A 22,427-nucleotide genomic window follows, 5' to 3' on the forward strand; every position below is an offset into this window, starting at 1 on the left:
CTAGTAAATTTATATTGTTGCAGTATTGTTATTAAAAGGGTTTTGTTTATATGTTGGAACTATTCTGTGTGTGTGTGTAAAGAAAACAAAAATTGCAAGGTACCCCTTGGTTACTTAAAATAGATAATATAATATCAACAGTGTTTTGAGGTAAACTTGTGTACTTGGCTCGGCATGGCCAGGTGGGTTAAGGCGTTCAACTCGTAATTAGAGAGTCACGGGCTCAAATCCCCGTTGCACCAAACATGCTCACCCTTTCAGTCGTGGGGGCGTTATAAAGTGATGGTAAATCCTGCTATTCTTTGGTTAAAGAGTAGCCCAAGAGTTGGTGGTGGGTGGTGATGACTAGCTGCCTTCTCTCTTGTCTTACACTGCTAAATTAGGGACAACTAGCACAGATAGCCCTCAAGTAGCTTTGCGAGAAATTCAAAAAACAAAACAAGACTTGTGTACTAAGGTATAAATATGTGTGTTTAACATACTCCAGTGGTAGGTAGCTAAAGATACTTTCATAGGGTAAAGCAATAATTTGTTAGACAATCTGTAAGACCAATGCAAGATAACCAACACAATACTATGAAGGAAAAAAAAAAGACATTAGTAATGACGAGAAAACCCACTCATCCACATAAAAATTTTCTCAACCCAAACCAGCTGTTTTTACATGTTTAAAAAAAAAAAAAAAGACACTACTTTGCCTGCTGCTACAAATACACGTCACAAACAGATACTATAAAAGTCAATGATATTAACATGTAATTTACCAGATTACTTCATGACAGTCAACATAGACTTTTTCTTTCCTGTTAGCAACTACCTAAAGTCATACCAGACAACATTTTGACCTCTAAAAGGTATTAGACACTGTAACTTTAACATGAATAGTTGATTGTTTTTTTATTGAATGGATTCCTGTTGCTGTAATGAAGAAATAGGTAGCCTAAGTGCAGAGTTAGTCATCTGAAATTTCAATATGCTGTTTTACCAGTTTTCTGTACCACATTTTCACTAAATATTACATTTGATTTACCTCTACCAATGTTCACACCTGCCTACTTACCAGTATTTATTATACATACTACAAAATTCAGATCAAGGTAGATTTTCCTCTGAAATACTGAATGATTCTTCTTGTTTGATCTCATCTCTTACTCTTAACAATTATGTGGCTCAAAGTTCTCATCCCTTGGTGTGGATTCCTGTACGTGGTGAGGGGACCTCCCAGGGAAGGTTCTGTTTTTTCATTGTACCTCTTCTGGGATCTAAACATCCACCCACATATTTTCTGTGCATGGCAACCCATGAAGGGGAAGAGAGGATCATGGTGGTTGAGGGGTTCAACCCAAATACACCACTTTGACCTAGAATTCCTGTAGACAGGCAGCCTTGAGGTGGCCCATCTTGGGTTAATCGACTGGTCCACTCGGGCTAGGGTCGACCAAGTACCAGTGTTGGATGTTCTCAACAGGTATTGTGGACATTATATCTGATGCTGGTGTTTGGGTATAGTGCTCACAAAACCCTGGCATTGTTGCAGTGTCCTTGTTTGACATTGTAGTGCATCCCCTCGAAGGGCTCATGGTAGGTGAGGTCAGTGGGCACCGAAATTTCCCTATATTTATTACAGATACTTCAATTAAAAATCTTAATACAATGGTGAAAAAACCAGTCTATAGGTAAACAACCACGTCTTGAAGATTCTGAGCAACAATCCTCACCATCTGTACCATTTGTTGTACCTCACTTTCTTATATTGCACTCACTTTCAGACAAACCTTTAGGGCAAATGTTTTCCTTTTTCATTCAGAAGGGACTAGAGGGACTTGCTGGATCTTCAAAGTCTGTAAAAAAGCTTCAGTCTGGTGACATATTGGGGGAAGCATCTACATTTCAACACAGTGAACTCCTGTTGCATTAAAAGACTATTGAGGATATACCTATTGAATTCATCATGTGGAGTTATTATTGAGAAGGATTTGAAGAATATCTCCACTCAGTGAGGCGTATCTCCACTCGTAAAGATGGAATTATGGTGCCGACCAATGTCCTCATTCTGACATTTATGTCTGCCACCATCAAGGCATGTTATCTTAATTGCAGAGTATGACCATATATTCCAAACCCTCTTGGATGTTTCCAGTGTCAGTGGTATTGTCACTTAAAGGCATCATGTCATGGTTCCTTGATGTGTGCTTATTGCAGTTGCAAGGACCATAATGCCTGTGAGTGTGAAATGGATCCTCATTGCATCAGTTGCAATGGCTCTTACCTGTCCTACTTTTTTTTCTTGCCCTAAATGGTTGGAAGAAAGAGGTGCAGCGTTTGGAAACGATTCATAACATTATCTATCCTGAGGCTCGAACATTGCTGTCCACCACCTCATCTCGGATGTATGCTGCTGTACTTTGTTCCACAGCTACTGTGGAAGTGCAGACAGATCTCTCTGTGCCTCCTAAAGAATTGTTTTCCAAACAAATGAAAAGTCTTTTGACCTCCATGGTTAAGAAAGTTGATGAATCAACTTTGACAACCATCTCTGTTTCTTATATACATTCTACCAAACCCCAAGATCCACATCCTTTGGTTCCAGGTACAGGCATTTCTTTGGATCCATCTTCCGCTCTCACCCCAAGATGCAAAACAATCATTCGTTCACATTCTCAGTCTTTGGAATCCTCTTCCAACAGTAAAGACCTGCCCAATCGACCCAGGGCAGGATCCATGGAAGTCGATAGACCTCCCTCATATAAGGAAAGTAAGGAAAAAAGATGTGGTTGTAAACAGAGGGTTCTCTGCCCAATTTGCCCACATGCAAATAAAAATGGCCACCCTGATACAATGGAACTGTTGAGGTTTACGTTCTAATCTGGATGACATCAAAACACTGATTGCTTCCTGCCATCCTCTATGTCTTTCCTTACAGGAAACACTTCTGAAAACTGCCAATACAGTCACTTTTTGGCAGTTTTCTTTATTCAGAAATGACAGGCTGTGTGATGGATGAATGCATGGAGGGGTGGCACTGTTGGTTGATCAGCATGTGCTCACCCTGTCCTTGCCACTCAACACACCCTTGGAGGCCTTAGCCATCCGTGTTTTGTTGGGCCATACCATCACTGTTTGTTTTCTCTATCTGTCACCTGGAGAAACATATGATCAATCAGCCCTTGATGCTCTCATTGAACAGTTGCCATCTCCCTTTTTCATTCTGGGAGAATTTAATGGACATCATCCCCTCTGGGAAAGTGCTGGTATTGATAGGAGGGGTTGTTCTGTGGAGTGTATGCTCTCTTATCACAACCTTTCTCTTTTCAATACTGGTTTTTCTACTTATTTCCATGTACCTAGTCAATCCTTTACTGCTACTGATCTCTCAATTTGCTCCCCTTCATTATTTTCCCATTTTTGACAATAATCCATGAGGCAGTGATCATTTTCTTAATCTTGAGAGAGACTGGCCTTGGTCGATGTTGTTCGACTCGCGTGCCCTGGTGGAAGCTGGATCAAGCAAACTGTTCCTCTTTCACTGCTCTCACAGAACTTGATCCTGCCATTATCTGTAAACCATTAATAGACGATTGTGTAGCAGCAGTAACTGACTGTATTATACAAGCAGCTGCTCAATGTATTCCTAAAACCTCAATACGTATTCCACTATATCCTCATTCATGGTGGAATCCTGCCTGCCACGTGGCACGGAAGGCTTAAAAATGAGCCTGGGATACTTTCCGTAGATATCCCACACTTTTAAACCACATTGCTTTCCAGCAGGCCTGTGCACATTCTTGATGGATAAGATGTCAAAGCCAGCATATCCTCTACCATCAGTTCCAAAGTCATTTGGAACAAGATTCGAAAGGTCAGTGGGCAATATCATTCTGTCCCCTTCTTGATCTTGCTCTCTGATGGCCAGGAAGTAACTGATACCCAGAGCATCGCTGATACTCTAGGTGAAAGCTTTTGCTGGCTATCTAGCACTTCTGCCTTTTCTTCCACCTTCTTAGCCACCAAAACTCGGGGGGAGAGCAATCATCTCTTTCCTTTCAAGCTGATTGTTTCTATGACTACAATTGTCCCTTTACACTGGTGGAACTCAAACTGGCCCTTCATTGGTCTTGCAGTACATTGGTTGGACTTGATAATATACATAAGATGCTGTGCCATCTATCTCCTGCTTCTCTTGCTATCCTTCTGATTGTTTTTAACTGCACCTAGCAGGAGAACGTTTATCCTGATGCCTGGTGCCAGGCTATTGTCCTACCTTTCTCCAAGCCTGGAAAGGATCTCAAGATTCCTTCAAACTACCCTCCAATTGCTTTCACGAGCTGTCTCTGTAAGAATTTAGAGAGGATGCTCATCTTGTTTGGTTCCTCAAATCAAATAACCTCCTTTCGCTCACCCAGTGTGGGTTCCGACGACCGTGGACCACCTGATTTGAGAGAAGCCTTTCTCAAACGACAACATCTTGTATCTATATTCTTTGACATTAAGAAGGCTTATGATTCAACATAGAGGTATGGCATTTTGTGAGACCTCCATATATATGGGTTACGTGGCCATTTGCCCATTTTTATTAAAAATTTTTTAATGGACAGGATATTCCAAGTTCATGTGGATTCGACATTTTCGCGTTCTTTTTTACAGGAACTTGGAGTCCCTTAGGTCTGTGTTCTGAGTGTCACACTTTTCAGTATAAAAATTAATGCCATCACTGAACAACTCCCTCTCACTGTTGCAAATGGGCTCCAGGTTGACGACTTTCACATCTTATGTCAGTCGTTGAACATGAGGTATTTTGAAGGGCAGCTACAGAATGCCCTCAATTGTTTACTGAAGTGGACCACAGCAAACTGCTTTACCTTTTCTCTCTCTAAAATCGTTTGCATGCACTTTTGCTGCCAATGGGGTATTCACCCTGATTTCTGAACTCAATATCGGTGAAGTTTTGCTGCCTGTGGTCTCCGAAACAAAGTTCTTGGGTCTTATCTTTGACTGTAAGCTAACCTTTATACCACACATCAAGCAGCTATGGGTCAAATGTACAAGAGTACTGAACATCTTATGTGTCCTCTCTACCACCACTTGGAGAGCAGATCGATGTTCTATGCTAAAGATATATCGTGCTCTTATTCGATCTAAACTTGACTGTGGATCACTGGTCTATGGCTCTGCCAGACCATCGGCTTTAAAGATGCTAGACTCTATTCATCATCGAGGAATTTGGCTCTGCACTGGGGCTTTCCTCACTTCCCCTGTTCAGAGCTTATACATAGAGTCTCATGAACCTTCTTTGCACCTCTGCCGTTTGCAGCTGTCTTTACTATATGCTTCAAAACTTTGTTCCTTACCAAAGCATCTCACCTGGGGTTGTGTTTTCTTTTCTCGATGGATCATGCTTTTTCAGACCAGACTGTCTGCCATTGCTCCTTTTGGCCTTCATATCCAGGTGCAGTTAGATGAATTGGGTCTGTCCTTGGATATCATTGCTGTATTCACTGGTCAGCCCATCCCACCATGGCTTCTTACAGTCCCCAGTTGCAACCTGTCTTTAAGTCATCTGAGAAAAGTAGACACTCCTGATTGGAAATACTGTCTGTTATTTGCTGAACATCTTTCGAACCATCCTTCCATTCCTATTTATACAGATAGTTCAAAATCAGGTGACTATGTGGGCTCTGCCATGGTTTGTTGTGGTTTGGTGGTTGCATGCAGAATCCCCTCTACAGCTTCTGTGTTCACTGCTGAACTGTATGCCATTTCTCTTGCCCTGGATCGCATAGAAGCTAAGTAGTACTCAAACTGCATGATTTATATTGACTATCTTAGTTCTCTACTGGTCCTGGAATCACTTCAAGTTGGTTCACACCCTGTTTTTGCCAATATTCAAAACCGACTGGCCCATTTATCTTTAACATCTACTTCTATCCAGTATTTCTGGATATTGGGCCATGTTGATATTTACGGGAAAGAGCTCGCCAACACCGCAGCTAAGACTATCTGCTCTGGCACAATCACTGCTGTGCCTGTCCCACACATGACTATGGTCCTGTATTCAAGGCTCAGCTTCATGCCAGCTTGCAGTTGATTTGGAGTGAGCAATGCGAAAACAAGCTTTTCTAAGTAAAACCCTGTACTGGACTTCGGCCGTCTTGTTACTGTAAGGATCGGAAAGAGGAAGTTGTTCTAACTGGACTACACATTGGTCACAATTTTTAACTCATTGTTTTCTCTTATCTGGAACTGATGCACACTCAGACCACAATAAGCCAAATTTTACTTTCTTGTCATCATTATGATTCATAACAATGGCACCATTTTAAGCATGTTTTGTCCCAAGGTTTGTCCATAATGTTAATGTTATTGGTGATGGTGACACTGTCCACCTTGGTAATGTTTTTAGTTTTTTAAAGGCCATTAATCTTTTTAATGCCATTTAAGTTTTTTAATTTATACTTCACCTTTTTAATGTGGCTCTTTTTTAAAAATCACAGTTCATCTAGTTCAATTTGAAATTAGAAACTGACCGTAACATTAAGTAACTTATGTTAGGAAAGGCCAACTTCAGGTGACTGATGATTGCCAAACACTTTTTTCTTTCTTTCTTTCTTTTGGGGATTATGACTATTTGTAGGTATGTCTTTGGAGCACATTTATATATGACATTTCAAATGGTATCTTCTCAATTGCATTTGTCTTCATTCCCATTAATTCTTTCACAACTGGCTTGTGTATTTTACACAACCTTGTAGCCACCACGTAACCATAGGAAATGCCTTCGTGAAAGTTGACAAGTTTTCAGTGAATATTAAGAGTCATTTGCAAACAAAAAAAAACAGAATTTTTACTGTGAATATATGGAATTAAAATGTCAGCTGGTTCAAGTGCAAATTAATTTTCTATTAAGATTAAAAAGTTTTCTTTATTTGAAAATTTCAAAACATAAAACAATTTCAAATTTTTTTCAGATAAACTATATTATATGTTATTCTCTTCACCCAATTTTATATACGATTGATCAGTTTGATTAACCTCATAACCACCATAAAAAGTAATCTAAATTATCCTTCTTTTCTTTTTAGATTGGCTTCAAATTGTAGCATGAAGTTGCAATTTGTTTTTGTCAACAGTTTTAAACTCATAACAATATACTGTTTAGTTAACTTTAATTGCATTATGATCTAACTAATTTTCCCACCATAAAAGTTATAAATAATCAGTTGGCAAACATGTAGCTCATGTTACTATATCAAATTTCAATAATGCCTAGGTTACTCATGAGTGTACCTAGTGGAAAATTTTTATTATTAATGTTTTTCTTTATTTTACATAATCTAACATTAAGGGGTTCATAATATTTATATTTCATTTACTTTTATAATTATAAATAAAAAATACACATGAGAAACAAGAAATGCAGTACTTACCTGATATCTTTCTTTTCTGCTGTTGACTGTCAGCAAATCTTAAGCCTACTTCTTTATACTAATGGTACTGCCACACAGAGTACTTTTTTATTTAATTGAATACTTTACTTAAGAACACAAAATAATAATGTAAAAAAGCATAGAGTGTTCTGTATCTATCTTAATTTTTCTGCCTTTCTAAACAACGTAAGAGCTGTTAAAAACTCAACTAAACTCAATGTTTTTCCCATGGGAATAAAGTTTGAACTGGGAGTTAAATAGGTAATCATCTGTACAGAAAACAATGTAATATGATATGGTATCTGATAGATTAAATCTTTTGTTTTTCAATTGGTTATAAATAATGAACTGTAAAACATTAGAGGGAACTACTGGCAATTTATGAAAGAGAGGATGTGATAGATGGGCATGACAAAAGGAGTTTTTCCTAGTTTAAGATTGTGTAACAAAATAAGATTGAAGGCCATAATAATTGTTTTACCTGACTAGTAACTTGTTGTTATTTAGTTATCGTGGCTGCACATTTTATGTTGCAGATTACACAGCTGCCCCATATACCACAAAAATTGTCTTATCATTGATCTTACTTTGTTTCTAGATACTCTTCTCTATGGAATTTATGCTGCAAAAGTGCTGGTTTAGTTATGGACTTTTCAATGGATTTGCAGAAATTTTCCCAGTTGCATTGTTGCTAGATTTTAATAAGCTTTTTAAACTTGATTGTTAGTGTTGTTTATTAGGTTTATGAATTAGATTGCTTATTTCCAGAGTAAGTTTCCATGAATTTAGGGTGTAACTGTGTTGTTAATTGTGCTTTAGACTGTATTTGTGATCAGTAGGCATAGTTGTCTATTTCTTGGAAGATCATGGCTGAAGTTGGTAATATGGGTAGTGTCTCTTTAATTTTGCAGTTAAGGACTGAAAAGTCTAGTTATGAGATATCCTGTATTGTTTTTGTAAGTTTGGAGGAGTGATGGGTAATTTAGACCATGAAAGAAATGAGATTGTGGTTGCTGTGTATATTGTTGTGTACCTAAAAGTTGCTTACATGAGGGATAAGGGAATGGGGAAACTATTGATAAATTTAATGTCTTTAGTAACATTCTGGTTGGTGTGTATCATGCTGTTATTATTAATGACAAGATAGTTGCAATTTATTAGTAGGCACTGTGATGCTCTAATATTTCTGTTATAGAATATGCAGGTGAAATGTGTTTTACATGTTGTCAAATAAAGGGGTTGGGGAAACATTTATGGTGGAATGATTAGATCAGTGTAGCTAATGTAAAATGTTTGTTGTCACAGGGTGAGGGATTTTGTGAGAATTTTTTTTTACAGTAAAGTTACATGTCTCCTTTTTATTTGGGTTTATGTTGAATATCTTATACAGGTATATTAAATTAGCTGTTGTTATTTAAGAGTGTTTCATTTATACTGATAATATCTGCTTGTATATAATTGCATAGCAAAAGTAACTTTTTTTTTTTTTTCTTTATTATGGAATAGATCTCCCTGTACGTTGACATTGCTCTGGATATCCTTCACTGCGTAAGACAAAAAGTTTTAGTGTCTTACATTCAAAATTTTAATAAACTACTATTTGTTTATACCAATAAGTACAGTATACAAGTTTTAAATTCTATATTCTACAAGGCAATATTTAAAAAAAGCCTGAATTTCCCTTGTATGACACATGATGCACATTTTCTTTAGGCATCTTCTGGACTTTATCCATCACCCCTATGAAACAAAAGTATGAAATTAAACATAAATTACTAACTATAAAATTTACGTTGCTAAGACAAACCATAAGTTTTATAGCCTTTGAATTTGTTTAGTTACAGAGCTATCAAATAGAAAATTAGTCTCCTCCTGCAACACTCACCTGTCACCTTGTCTCTTTTGGGATTTAGTAATAGTTCTTTCTTAAGTTTAATTATATATTACCTATAGCCAATAGAAAGTCAAGGTTTTAATCTATCATATGTAATATACAACATTGTGTTCGTGTTCTGAACAGATAAGTGTCAGTTTTACTCAGAATACAACCTTTGTTCCCATGTTCTAAGCTGTCCAGCTCAGAGGAATTTGTAATGGCTCTTGTTGCATAATTAAAAAGCCAGAAAATGTTTTAAAGTTTTGGAAAATTGTATGCTTTTTCATGTCAGTGTTCTTTGGTATAATATTTAATTAAATAAGAATTATTTAGCGCATTACTACTATTAGTGTAAAAAAAAAGTAGGCTTAAATGCCCTTGAAAATTGACAGAAAGAAAAAGATAGATACATTATTCATTGTTTTTTATGTTTATTCTTTATCTTTTATCATAAAAGTAACTAAAATGTAAAAATAGGGATCATTTTAGGTTTGTAAAGATTTGATTAGGTAAAATAATATAATAATGTTTCACAAGGCACACATCACACAAACAGCTTGTAGCAGCTCATGGGTAATGTAATTTGATACCATAATGTGAGATGCATGGATCCTGAATAATTAAGAAGTTGTAACACTACAGATAATAGTTAGACATGGTAATGAAACAGTGACATTTAATTATAAATCGATGTATACTGTTACAAGCTTAAAGTTACTTAAGATAAACAAATGTAGTTTCATGTTACAATTCAAAGTCATCCTAAAAAGGAAAAAAAGGTATTTCAGGTTTTTTTTTTTTAGTTATGAGGTTGGTCAAATTGATCTATCCCATTTTTGAGATAGGATACAGAAAACAAGAGAAAATATAGTTTTACTGAAAACATTTAGGAGTTAGAGGTATTAAATCTTTATAGACTTTAAATTAGTACAAAGAGATCATATGGTGCGTTAAGTTGACTTATCCTTGCAGATGTTTGATACAAGTTGTGTTATATTTTTGGGTGGGGAAGCTTAGATTATGGAGATGCGCATGTAGATTATCATCAAAGAATCCAACAGTTCTTGTGTAAATGTTGATGGCTATGACAGAAAAGATGTTGGCCTGAGGTGATATAGCTCTGAAGTATTTTATGTAATTGGCAGGTCATTTGAGTTGTTTCTATTTGATGGTGTTGGTAACAGTGGTATTTCTGGCTGCTGGAGCTGAATGGGTGTACACTTGCTGGGAGGTCTTTGCAGTCCTACCTGTGGGAGAGATATGGCCTTTACTTACCTTTCTCTTCAAGTTAGTTACCAGTTGGTATTTGGGGCAGACTTTGTGGGAGGTGCTATGTGGGCCAGTGCAGTTGGCATACTTTACTGATTCTCAGGATTTAGGACATTCAGAAACAGGGTGAAGATCTCCATATCTGGTAGATACAGTACATGTTGTCTTAGTATCCCCAAAGCTTGAGTAAGCCATGATGGTAAAATCCTGCTGAGCTTTATTTCATGGGCAGTGTACCATAGACAGACTCCATTCCAGGTGAGTGTCTCTGCTAGCCTGGAGTGGTGATTCTGGTAAGTGGAATGATATTTCTGGTCCTGCCTGACTTGATTTATCAACCTTGAAGATCTTATATCCTTGTTCTCAAAGTTCTTGCTGGATCTTATTGGTTGTTATGTCCATAACTATGCTACTGATGACAAGGTTTTTCTTAGGTGTTGTTTCTCCTGCAACATGAAGTGAAATTTAGCTCCACTGAATACTTTGGAAGACCAGGTACCCTTGGGGATCAGTACATTTAATAAAGTAAAAGCTTGTGTAGCTTCTAGGCTTTGTCTAGCTGGCAAAATGACCCTGGAATTCTGTTTATAATCACTGTTGGAAGAGTCATGGTAATCATGGTGTGTGGCTTCATGAGGCTTTTGATGATGGTGAACACCTAGGTGTGAAGATGTCTGGGGCATCTTCTTTTGTAGTGGGAGCTTGAGTGATTCTTTATGTAAGTTGACAGGGAGGAATTGAAGAATGTACTGTCTGAGTTGGTTGGCAAAGGCTCCAGATCACAGCTTGGGCAGTTTTCTCAACTTGCTGGAGTATGGCAAGGTGATCAGAGGATACAGGGTAGAATCCTGTGACCTTATTTGCATGTAATCTATAAGAGGGTTATTTGATAATTATCAATGACTTTGTGTGCTTATTGGTTAACTGTGAAGTTAAGACATTAATTTAGTTATTAAAGGTGAGAACAGTCACACTTTAGACAAAACCAACTTGCCATTTCATCTTCAAACCTAGCAGGAACAATTGAGTCATGTGTTTGAACTCAGCTGTTTGTGAGAAAGTGGTGTACAATTTCTCAAAAAAAGTTTAAAAAAAGCTTATTTGTTGCTTAGTATCACACTTATATTTGCTAACAATTACATAGGTATTTGAGGTTTAAATTATTTTAAAAATAAAAGCCTCTGTATTGCAACTGTTTATTAGAGCCAAGACTTTTGAAGGTTTGTACTTTCCTTTGCATTTGTCTTTATTGTTTCTGAATAATTTACAATCTCTCCTTCTCTCAGGAAATTCTTTATTTATATAGTTTCATCTAGTTCAGACTTTTATTGAACATATGTGATTGTCCTACACACTATTTTCATACTCTGATGGTTAGTGAGAAGTTAGTATTGACATGGGACAAGTTGCCATTATGTCTGCTGTTGTCTCAATAGCTACCCTTTCCACCTCTTCGTAGCATTAGAAATGGATCTTTATACTTATGTCTCATAGCTCCAATTAGAATTGGGAGAATCTGCATTTCTTTTTGTATTATCTTGATATTCCCATTGCACTGTTGTCATATTGTAAAGCACCATACTTAGGACAGCTTGGTCCTACAAACTGCCCACTGATTTGGCCAGCCTTGCAAGTTACTTTCCTTTTCAGATATGCATGTTGAGAAGGTTAAAATTCCACGAATATATCCACTAGTAATATTTGACTAGGCTGTTCAGGTAAGAACCCTCCATTACAAAAACAGGACATAGTATTTCTCCTACTGGTTTACACCACCACCCATGTTCCATGGGTATCATGTTTGGAGCTATTCTAAACATAAGTGCATTACCACTCTAACTGATTTTTTTTGTACAAATTAAAGGGTGCTATGGCTAAGAGAGAAGGATGTTTTCATCTGTTTGTTCTTAGCTCTTTATATAAGTCTTGTTCATACTACCCATTCTCACTTGTTTGTAAATGGACTTTGATTGAATGCATGTTCATTGAGATCTAGGTTGTTACTTTCCTGTCTTGTAATCTACATTTTGGAATAATCTTCATGGTTCTCATCTAATTTTAAATCTGAGTACTCTTTTATTTTAGTGTTTTAGAGACAAGTCTCCCTGATTTGAATCTTATATTTCTATGACTAAAAACATCTTTAACAGGTAAATATTTTTAAAATACATTCTTACCTATCTCCCTACAACTAGGTATGCATTTTTCATCATAATTTTAACTTACAAGTCTGAATTACAACAGGAATGCAGAGCTTGTGTAATAGATGATGCATGTGCAATAAGTTGTGTGGAAGAGTGGAGAATTATGTTTAGGTTGATGTATGTTCTTCCTTGTATCATGAACATACAAAAATCTTCAATCACATAGTTGTTGACAGCATTAGAGCAATAGAAGGAAAGTTTTATTTTTTAGAGGTGTGTACCTGTTTAAAAATTCATTTTGATCTTAAAAATATTAAATACTACTAATTAAATTGACACTTCATACTAGTTAGTTAAAAAAAATTATCTACAGAAAAATGCTAACTCATTTGAGGGTGAATAATTTCATTTTAAGAAATTTACATTAGATTATATTTTATTGTTTTTTAGGTGGTAAACCTGATGATATAACCATACTGCTGGCCTCTGTAGGTGGGAAACACAACTTAGACCTCCAAACTGTTGTAGCCCAAAGCAGCACAGGTTACACAGATTATGGATGACAAATAGCCTAGCCTATGTCTTTTAAGCTTGAGGAATATACCATGTTCCCTAGTGTATGTTGTCTTTAGAGTATGGACAGTGTGAAATACACAACCTCATAGCCAGTATATTTTAGTATGAGTGATCTTTCAGCTAGCAAGAGGAGAGATACCCAGGCTTTAACATTTGTTTTTTAATGCTTCTTGTACCTATCCATTCCCATCCAAAAATACTTTTTATAATCACTGCTTTCACTCTACAGTTAGTAGTGCAGAAAGTTATTTTTCTGTTCACATCTCTTGAAGAACAAACTGGTATGCTAAATCATATAGTATTGTAATTTCCCAATAAATTACTAAAATGGTGAATTTGCATCTTTAATGTATGTGGAGTGGACAAAAAAAGTGTCCTCCCTTGAAAATGTTGTTAATTTGTTGTATCTTTTATTAGATAATAGAAAACTATTTAAAGCTACATGTTTTTTAGAAAACACTTGATGAGATCTGTTCAAATATGATCTCAAATCCTAATTTAAACAGTAGCTTTCGTTAGTACCTGAACTTTAGCTTCGTTTAGTTGCACTTTTTTAAATAGTGTTGTGCACATTTTCTAGGCTAATTGGAATAAGATCTAATAAACTACAGTGGGTGCACAACACTTTTTGTGAGAAAATTTAACTAAAATCATAAAAAGTTCAGGTAGTTACAAAAGCCAGTGTTAAAATTAGGATTTGAGATCATGTTTGAACAGATCTCATTGAGTACATTTTAAAATCATAGTTTTACATATTTTTCTCTTATCTAATAAGATATAACAAAAACAACATTTTTAATGGGGTTCACTTTTCTTTTGTTCACTCCCTGTATGTTCTTGCAGTTTTCTGATTTTTAAGGATAGAAAATTTATAACTTGTTTATATGTATATTTTACCTAATGAATGAGGGGAACAGTGTTTCATTTAGTGAAGTAATCTGCTTGAAAGAAAACTGAAAATTCCATTTGAGTAATTCACTGATTTACTGTTAATGGTCTGTGAATTCACTTACTCATTTAAAAAAAAAAGGAAGTTTAATGTTCTGTTGTTGAATATTTCTTCATGTACTTTGAAGAAAAGAGAACACTTGTTTTAAATCAGTATTATCCATTTTTTGTTAAAAACTTGCAAGTAGTAAACCATGTGTTTACATGTGAAATTGAATGTTTTCTTATATATGCATTTATATAAAATACTTAAGGAACCCTCAGGGCTTTGTCTATTGCAATTTACTATTTCTAGGCTAGACTGTAATTACCAGAATACAAAAGAAAAAACATAATCATTAGAAAATGTTCACAGATTAGCAAATTAATAAATTTCACCATGATTTTCTACTTAAATCACAAGAGAAACTTATGTGTATAATCTATATTGAAGTTACTTTAAAACAAAACAGAAGGAATCCTTAAGTTATTAAATTACAATCACAAGAGCACCTTAAATAGGTAACCTTTCTTCATTAATGGTAAATTATATTCATGTAGTTCAATAGATGATAGAGGGTCAATATTAAGTGTTTATTTCAATAATATTAATATTTTCTGAACATCAGACTTGGTTCTCAGCCAACAGTAAGCAGTTTTATAATAATGACACCCTTAACAGTTATTTGTCAAAACTGATGTATGGAACCTAGATCACCACTGTCATATCATAATTGGCCTGGTGAGCTCTGGTTTGGGGCAAAGGGCTTTGTCATTGCTAAATATAGCAGATATAATGTAGTTGATATATGAGATTTTCCTTTACTTTCACTTATGGATTCCTAGAATTAATACAAGAACTATTAAGTTGGTTTACGGAGGAAACAACTCGACTCTGGTGTTGGGAAAATGCTACCAATATTGAAATATTTAATATTGAGCTCTTGCCTCTTAACTTGATCTGTCAATCCTAAGATTAACATGTCTTTCTATCCATCTATTATCTGAAGTTTGATAGAAAGCTGTGATGGTACAAGAATTAATAATATTGAGCATAGACTAGTTTCTATGTAAAAGAAAACTGAGCAAAACAATTTGTTGTTTAAGTAAACTGGCACTTGCAGAAACTAATAAATGTGTTGTAAAATATTTTGGTAGTGAAGGAAATGTCTAAGAGCTAATAATTTAAAATTAATTTTTCTCACTTCCTGAAACCAGATTGATAGTAACTACCTCGACATATTCAGCTGTAGTAGAAACAAATATTGGATATATGTGATGTTCAGATGCAATTGGTTGGATCTTACACTAGTCAAATAAACATTATGACAAGTTTTTTAGTTGTATATTTGTTCTATTTACTGCTCAAAATACTGCTTAAGAAATTTTTTAGTATTTCAGTTTTGATCAGAAGTTGGATATTTTAGGGATGTCCATTATGTACTAGGAAATTTTAATTATTAGATTTTAAATGTGATAGCTTCCTGTAACTAGTCCTCTGGTGGGACAGGGGTAAGTTTTTAGATTTAGAATGCTAAAGTCAGGGGTTCGATTCCCCTCAATGGACTTAGCAGATAGCCCAATGTGGCTTTGCTATATGGAAAAACTATCCCTGTTTCCAAGACCACAAATATTTTTTGTACTCTTTTATTATTTATAGTTTGTCAGTACTTTTATATTGAATTCTTGGTAAGTTGTTTTTGTGGTGCAAACTGAAGTACTTTTGTTCATTCAAAATTTGACCTTAAACTTCAAATAAAAAAGGATTTTATTTAACAAAGTTTTGTATCTTTCAAGTATATGCAGCCTGTTGATAATAATTCATAAATGAAACTTTGAAGAACAAAATCTTATTAGTTTGTTTTAACAAGAGGATTTTTTAAAAAATTGGATATTTTTATGTACAGAGAGTAAAAGATATTTGTATTCCATTTTTCTGTAAACATATTTTTACGGTCTAAGTTACAGGAGGTTTTTTGTTAGTTCATTAAATAACAGAAAAGATTTAGCTGTAGCCAATCTTTTAGTGCCAATTGTCACGTGTGGAGTAATCTAGTTAGCAAACCAACTTATTATACTAATATCATTAAACACACATTTGCTAAAACTTGTGTTATGTTCAGTTAAAGTATAGATATTTTAATACATTATAAATTTTACTGCAATTGTATAATGTTAATAGTCAGTTTGGATTAAAAACTAGAAGTGTAAATAAAGCTGTGCTAGCTTATCAAATATACATAATACATTCAGTAAACTTTTGCTGTAAGAATGTTTAAATGTGAATGGGAGTTGTATACTTTTACCTAAAAAACTGAGTATTTGTAATTTAACTACACTAGGTAACTAAAAGAAAAAACTTTGATAGACAAAGTATGTTACTCCACCTCATACAAGTTCTTTTGACAAATTTTAATACATCATTAAATAATGGATTTAGTATAAATTTATCAAAAGTAAAATGGTGTTTGTTTTTCAAAGATGTGTCTGCAATATGTTCTGAATACTGTTACTCTAAAATATGAGGCATATTTGTTTTTAAACAATTGGTATTTTAGATTGTGATCAAAAGGTTAAAAATCAGTCTTTCTTGAAATTGTAGCTGTTTATTAACTGATATTCTTAAAATGAACATTAAATTTTCTCTAACACTTTGTTGTGAACTTAAATTATAAAAGTTTAGGATTCTGAGGTTTGATGAAGAAATATATAATTCAAATGATACTACTACTATCAGGATACTATCAAATATTTGTAACTAGATTCACGTGCATTACACATTTAGAATTAGCCTTAAATGTATATCCAATGACAGTTAACTATAGCTTAAATTATTTGAGTAATATATAAAGTTAGGACCAATTTTTTAAAAACATCTATTAAATCAGAGCATCTTCAATATATATGTAAAAAACAACAACAGATACTCGTGATGTATTTCAAAAAATTATAAATAATGATGGATGAATAAAACATACCGATTACTTTTCACAACTTTTAACATACGTAAACTACAGTTATATTTGTCATTTAATAGTTAAAATATCAAATCTGACTAGTTCTGTTTAAATTTCTTGTATTAACACGTGTTTTTCCCTTTTAATGCAAAGTATTCACAAACTTGTGTTCTAGGTGTTACAGTATTTTGAAAACTGATATTGTTGAATTCAGTCACAGATAATTGAATCATATTGTTAAAAGCTAATACTATTATACAATTATAAATTAACCACGACACATACTTCTTAAAAACAAAATTTTTTATTTTAAGTTTTAATGCTCTTTGCTAGAACTTGTAATAATTTTAATAACAGTACTTAAAAGCAAGCTTACCATTTACATAACCAAAGGTCATTGCTATGTTGTACAATTTAGATACTTATTACAATAAAGTTAAATACAGGATCCATCTTTGTAAAGAAATGTGAAATTTGTAGCTAAAGCATTTATTTTGCTAGTTTCTTTTATGAAAACTAAGCTGAAAATGTATTTATTATTAAATTCAAACAACTGGGTAAAAAATTACAAATTTTCACTTTGCGGAATAGATCATATAAAGGAAAGAAGTAGACACTAGACAAATGAAATGGTGTTATTCATGCAATGTTAATATGCACCTTCTAGCTTATGAATACATTTATTTCACATTTTACATTAAATAAAATGGTTTGACATCAACATACATTTGTTTTTGTTCAAAGTCACTCAATATGTGATGTTTCCAGTTCTAGAATAGTTATTTATCAATTAAACGTTGAAATGAGTGAATTATGACTTTTGGGGAAGAACAGTTAAATGTTCCACAGAATCATTTTAGCAAATTGAGGGTGTTATTTTTACAGGGTTTTCACACAAAGTACTCTCATATTTGAGTTTTTGTTTTCTCAACTACCTGTATAATCTAGAGGGGAAAGCAGTAGACAGAGAGTGTATATTAAATGTAGAGTAGAAATGGTTGTGTATTTAATACCTTTGCTGTGGAATTGAAACAGTTTGTTCATAGGAAAAGTATGTTACTTTTCCACCATAGTAATAAATTCTTAGATTATGAAATGTTATCTCTATTTATTTTTCTGTCTAACAACAAATACATAATTTATCCACATATTTCAAGGTATGGCTAATTTATTAAAATGAAATACAATTAAAAGTACATCTGTCTGTAAAATAACCTCCATTTCACAATTATAAACTATCTTCTTCATCTGTGGCCTCTGCTAGAACTTCATCAGGATCAGGAGCCATGGAAGTGAACTGGCTTGGTTGCGACAGCCCCAAAAACATAGAGCGAAACTGGAAAAAATTATGTTAGGATTTTAAACGTATTACCAGAAAGCTCCACTTAAAAGTTCTATGCAAAGATATGTTCATCCTTACTGCCATGTAAAATTATAAAGTACTTTATACTCTCCAGTAAGTCTACAGATTTACAACAAATTCCCCTTGGGGGGGGGGGGCACAGCAAATAGCCGAATGTTGCTTTGCTATAAGAAAAATACACCAATTTCTTTATAACTGGAGATGATTAAGCAAGAATAATTTACTTTAGCACAAAATAAAATGCCCACAATTTGAGCCATAGAAGTTTTAATTGTTCATAACAGATAACCTTGCTAAAATATTGAAACAAAAGTTCTTTAATTGATATCATAATGCTTTTTTTTTTTTTCCTTCTACTTATCAAATCCCAAAGTGACTAGGAGAAAGCTTGTGTACACTTTTGTAAAGATTTAACTTTACAGTAAATTCCAGCTTTACTAATCAAATATTAAAGTTCATTATCTATAAATATTGAACCTACTCTTTTGCTTGGAGGTGTTCCAGGAACTACATATTCATCCATTTTTGAATGTTCTATGGAAGGTGAAGTATTCGTAAGTGGTAGTGCTTCCTTTGATACAGTTTCTTGTGCGTGCTTATTGACCACTGGTTTTCTAATAAACGAAAAATGCCAAAACAGTTAACAAAGATTCCTAAAGATCATCTAAATATTCTCCTAAATAATGCATTACACTGTAAAAGTGAATCTACCATTACTTTATTTATATACTCATGTTTTTACAAAAATGCTTTATTAACATTAGGGTAATGAGCATTTCTGTTCTGTGCATTTCACAAATGTTTACTCTGTTACTCTTAAAAATCACTTGTGCAATCTCATAATCAATGTATGTCCATGAAATTAGCATTAAAATTTTTAATTCCTTTAGTTCAAAAGGAAGATCAAAATTATTCATCTTTGGTTTGACACAGCAGTTAACAAATCATAACTGCTGGACTTTTCAATTTCATCACTTCCTGATGCATGCTGACATTCTTCTTTCAAGGTCCTTAGAGCATGCTCAGAGAATAAAACAAAATTTCTTGGAACTCTTGCCAGAAGCAACATCCACTTTCTACACATAGACATGATTTATAAGCAATTGAAAGACCAAATGTGAATACAACTTCCCAAACCACTCAGCATTGTTGCTACTTTTTTCCTACAAGTATGTTAGTTAAATATAGGTTTTCAAATGTTTGGCTTAATTTTAGAGTTATTAAACTTCTTGGATTAATCATGCTTAGTGTAGTAGGTGAATTCCCATTAAGTAATAATGTTGAAGGACAGGAAAAGTGAACTCTCTTGTTCATGATCTTACTTGATAAAAAATTGAACTTTTTATATATTATTTTTTATTTTAAACATTTCATTGCACAGTACATTGACAATAATATTCAAAATACTTAGGCCAAGTGCAAATAAAAGTACAAAATACTTTTAATCTTCAGTGAAATCTTGCCAATTGATGTAAAGATATGTTAATAAAAGCACATAGTTATTATAAGTATTGTAGATAATTCTGTATATGAGAAGGGAGCAAATTGGTTCCATCCCAGAAGCATTTTATTAACAAGTTGCAATAGTACTTGATTCAAATAGAAAACAATATATGACAGACTAGTTCATTTTAGAAAAACTTTCATCAATAGAATTAACAGAATACAAAAACAAAACATTATTTAAATTTATAATATTGTGAATCTTACACTGTTGCCAGCACCACCTCGTATGAAGACTTTATTGTTCTTACTTTGCATGCTTGATATATTTATAATTTGATCACTAAATCATGCCATAGATATTGAAAATGTTCACCATTTCAAAAAACCTTAATTGGCAATAAGCATTGACCGTAAGTGTAGTGATATGAAATAGTAAATCTATATATCATTTTCTCTCTTCGGTAATGCAACTTTGTAATTTATAACATCCATAAAATGATGCCAATTACACATACAATGAGTATCTGATATTAAATATTAATTTTTGCAAGTTGGCCTCAATTTTTGTTACATTGTTATTTCATTCATTTAATCCTTGTAAGCTGCTGAGTTTAAAGATACCATTACTTTTTATTGATTTGGGTGATTGAATACTATTTTTTTATTAGAAAAACTTGAAGAGAATAATAAGTGAGTGAAGTTTTTCAGAATTAAACTTATCATTCACATTTTTTTTATTCTTGTTATGTGCTTCTATATTTATTATTATTCATCAACTATATATAGTAAAGTAGTTAATTCCTGGGCTATTAACTTTTTATGTAGTTATATATTACTCTGAAAAGAAGCATTAAAATTTGTTTTTGAAATATTGACCTCTTGTCATCTAACCCTCCAAGTCAAGAGAATTTTTATATGCACAGTAGAAAAGACAATGAACTACTCTGTTGTGCCTTAATACTGAAATGTATCATATTTTAACCAAACATTACAATATTTCCTCTAAAGCTTACATATTACGTGTATGAACTTTTTTAAATAAATGAAATGAACAACTGGGTTGAGAGTTTTGACATTTTTCCTAATATTTCAAGGCGACATGGAAACAACCCTACAAAACCATCGAAACAGTTTAGGGTATGCTTTCATAAATGATAAAGATGTACGTAGATCTCAAAAATGAGTAATGAATGCTGACAAATGTCCTAAAGTGTTAAAAGCAATATAATGGAACTATTTTCACAATGAACAATTCCTACCTTGGCCTACTACCAACAATACTAGCAGGCTTATTAATGTTTCTCTGAGGAGATGAAGAACCTGGTGATAATAAGTGTCCCTTATTTTGATCAGCAAGAGTGGCCAGTACAAAATCAGCTTCTAAGTCAGGTTCAATTTTTACACTGAATATTATAGGGCTATTACAGAAATAAATTAATGTGTATTAGAAGTACATAAAATAAAAAAGGTTCATAAACTGTAATGATTCAGCAGTGGTGAAATTATTTACATTGAGAAAAAAAATATGAAAGTGAGTACTGTAAGGAACTAAATACTTTATGTAAATACCAAAATATGAAGACAAATATTTCTTCCAAGTTTGAAAAGTCAGCAATGGATAAGAAGGAAGAAAAATGAAAATACCAATAATTCTAGTTTTTTTATGTTCAGTATATTTTATGATGCATAAAAAAATTAATGTTCTCAAATTTAATTCACAATACACATAATTCTGAAGAAACTAATATCTATGAAACATAAATTAAATCAACAAGCAAAGTACACCTTGCACATTTTACAGCTTAAAGACCTTTGTTCTCACATGTATTTTTCAATTATGAACTAGCATGATGTAATTTGGTTAACTTATTGAAATGTGATGTCAAATGAAAAATAGTGGCAAACAATATGTATAGTTGAAATGCTATTTCAAAAAGGTTTTTTTTAAATTTCAAGCAATTTAATTTAATTAGTTGTTATTACTTGTATTGTAGTGTTATATTACCAACATATTACTACAAAGAATGGTATGCTATGCTAACTAAATTTCTCTACATTCCTCAGGTTTGTTGTATCTATAAAAATGAATTTTTATACTGGTTTGTACCAGACAAATTCCTTATATTTTCTAAATTAAAATAACCTTATTAAATGAATCAATTTTAGAACACCAACATATTTTCTTATTTTAATGCTTAATGAAGCAGTAGACCATCTTAGGCTCTTAATGATATCCATTTGTTTCAGTGAGATACACGTGTGTAGAATGCAATACATTGGTATATTAATAACATTGAACTGGCAGTTATTCACACTTTAAAATATTAATTTTCTCTATTGATGTTAATTGTATAGGTTGCATGAATAATAATTTGGAAGCTTTTAATATGATTTTCAAATTCTTTGATACAGAACAGAAGTGAAGAACTCGGTCAAAAACCAAGA

General features: G+C 33.4%; 2 protein-coding genes across 10 annotated transcripts in view; one reads left to right on the forward strand and one right to left on the reverse strand.

The window, feature by feature from the left end:
• The window catches only part of LOC143244301 (protein phosphatase PTC7 homolog), a 73,671-nt gene extending 55,402 nt beyond the window's left edge, over positions 1-18,269 (forward strand). For both annotated transcript variants that reach the window (XM_076488707.1, XM_076488708.1), the window contains one exon: positions 13,164-18,269. In XM_076488707.1, coding sequence (XP_076344822.1) covers positions 13,164-13,276 — 113 coding nt within the window. In that variant the 3' untranslated portion in view covers positions 13,277-18,269. The remainder of the gene's footprint in view (positions 1-13,163) is intronic.
• Positions 18,262-22,427, reverse strand: part of Rad9 (cell cycle checkpoint control protein Rad9) — an 85,879-nt gene continuing 81,713 nt past the window's right edge. For all 8 annotated transcript variants that reach the window (XM_076488701.1, XM_076488699.1, XM_076488704.1 and 5 more), the window contains 3 exons: positions 21,242-21,400; positions 19,018-19,150; positions 18,262-18,509 (listed from right to left, as the gene is read on the reverse strand). In XM_076488701.1, the coding sequence (XP_076344816.1) occupies positions 18,402-18,509; positions 19,018-19,150; positions 21,242-21,400 (400 nt within the window). In that variant the 3' untranslated portion in view covers positions 18,262-18,401. The remainder of the gene's footprint in view (positions 18,510-19,017; positions 19,151-21,241; positions 21,401-22,427) is intronic.

The sequence above is a fragment of the Tachypleus tridentatus genome, chromosome 2 (assembly GCF_004210375.1).
Source record: "Tachypleus tridentatus isolate NWPU-2018 chromosome 2, ASM421037v1, whole genome shotgun sequence".
NCBI lineage: Eukaryota > Metazoa > Arthropoda > Merostomata > Xiphosura > Limulidae > Tachypleus > Tachypleus tridentatus.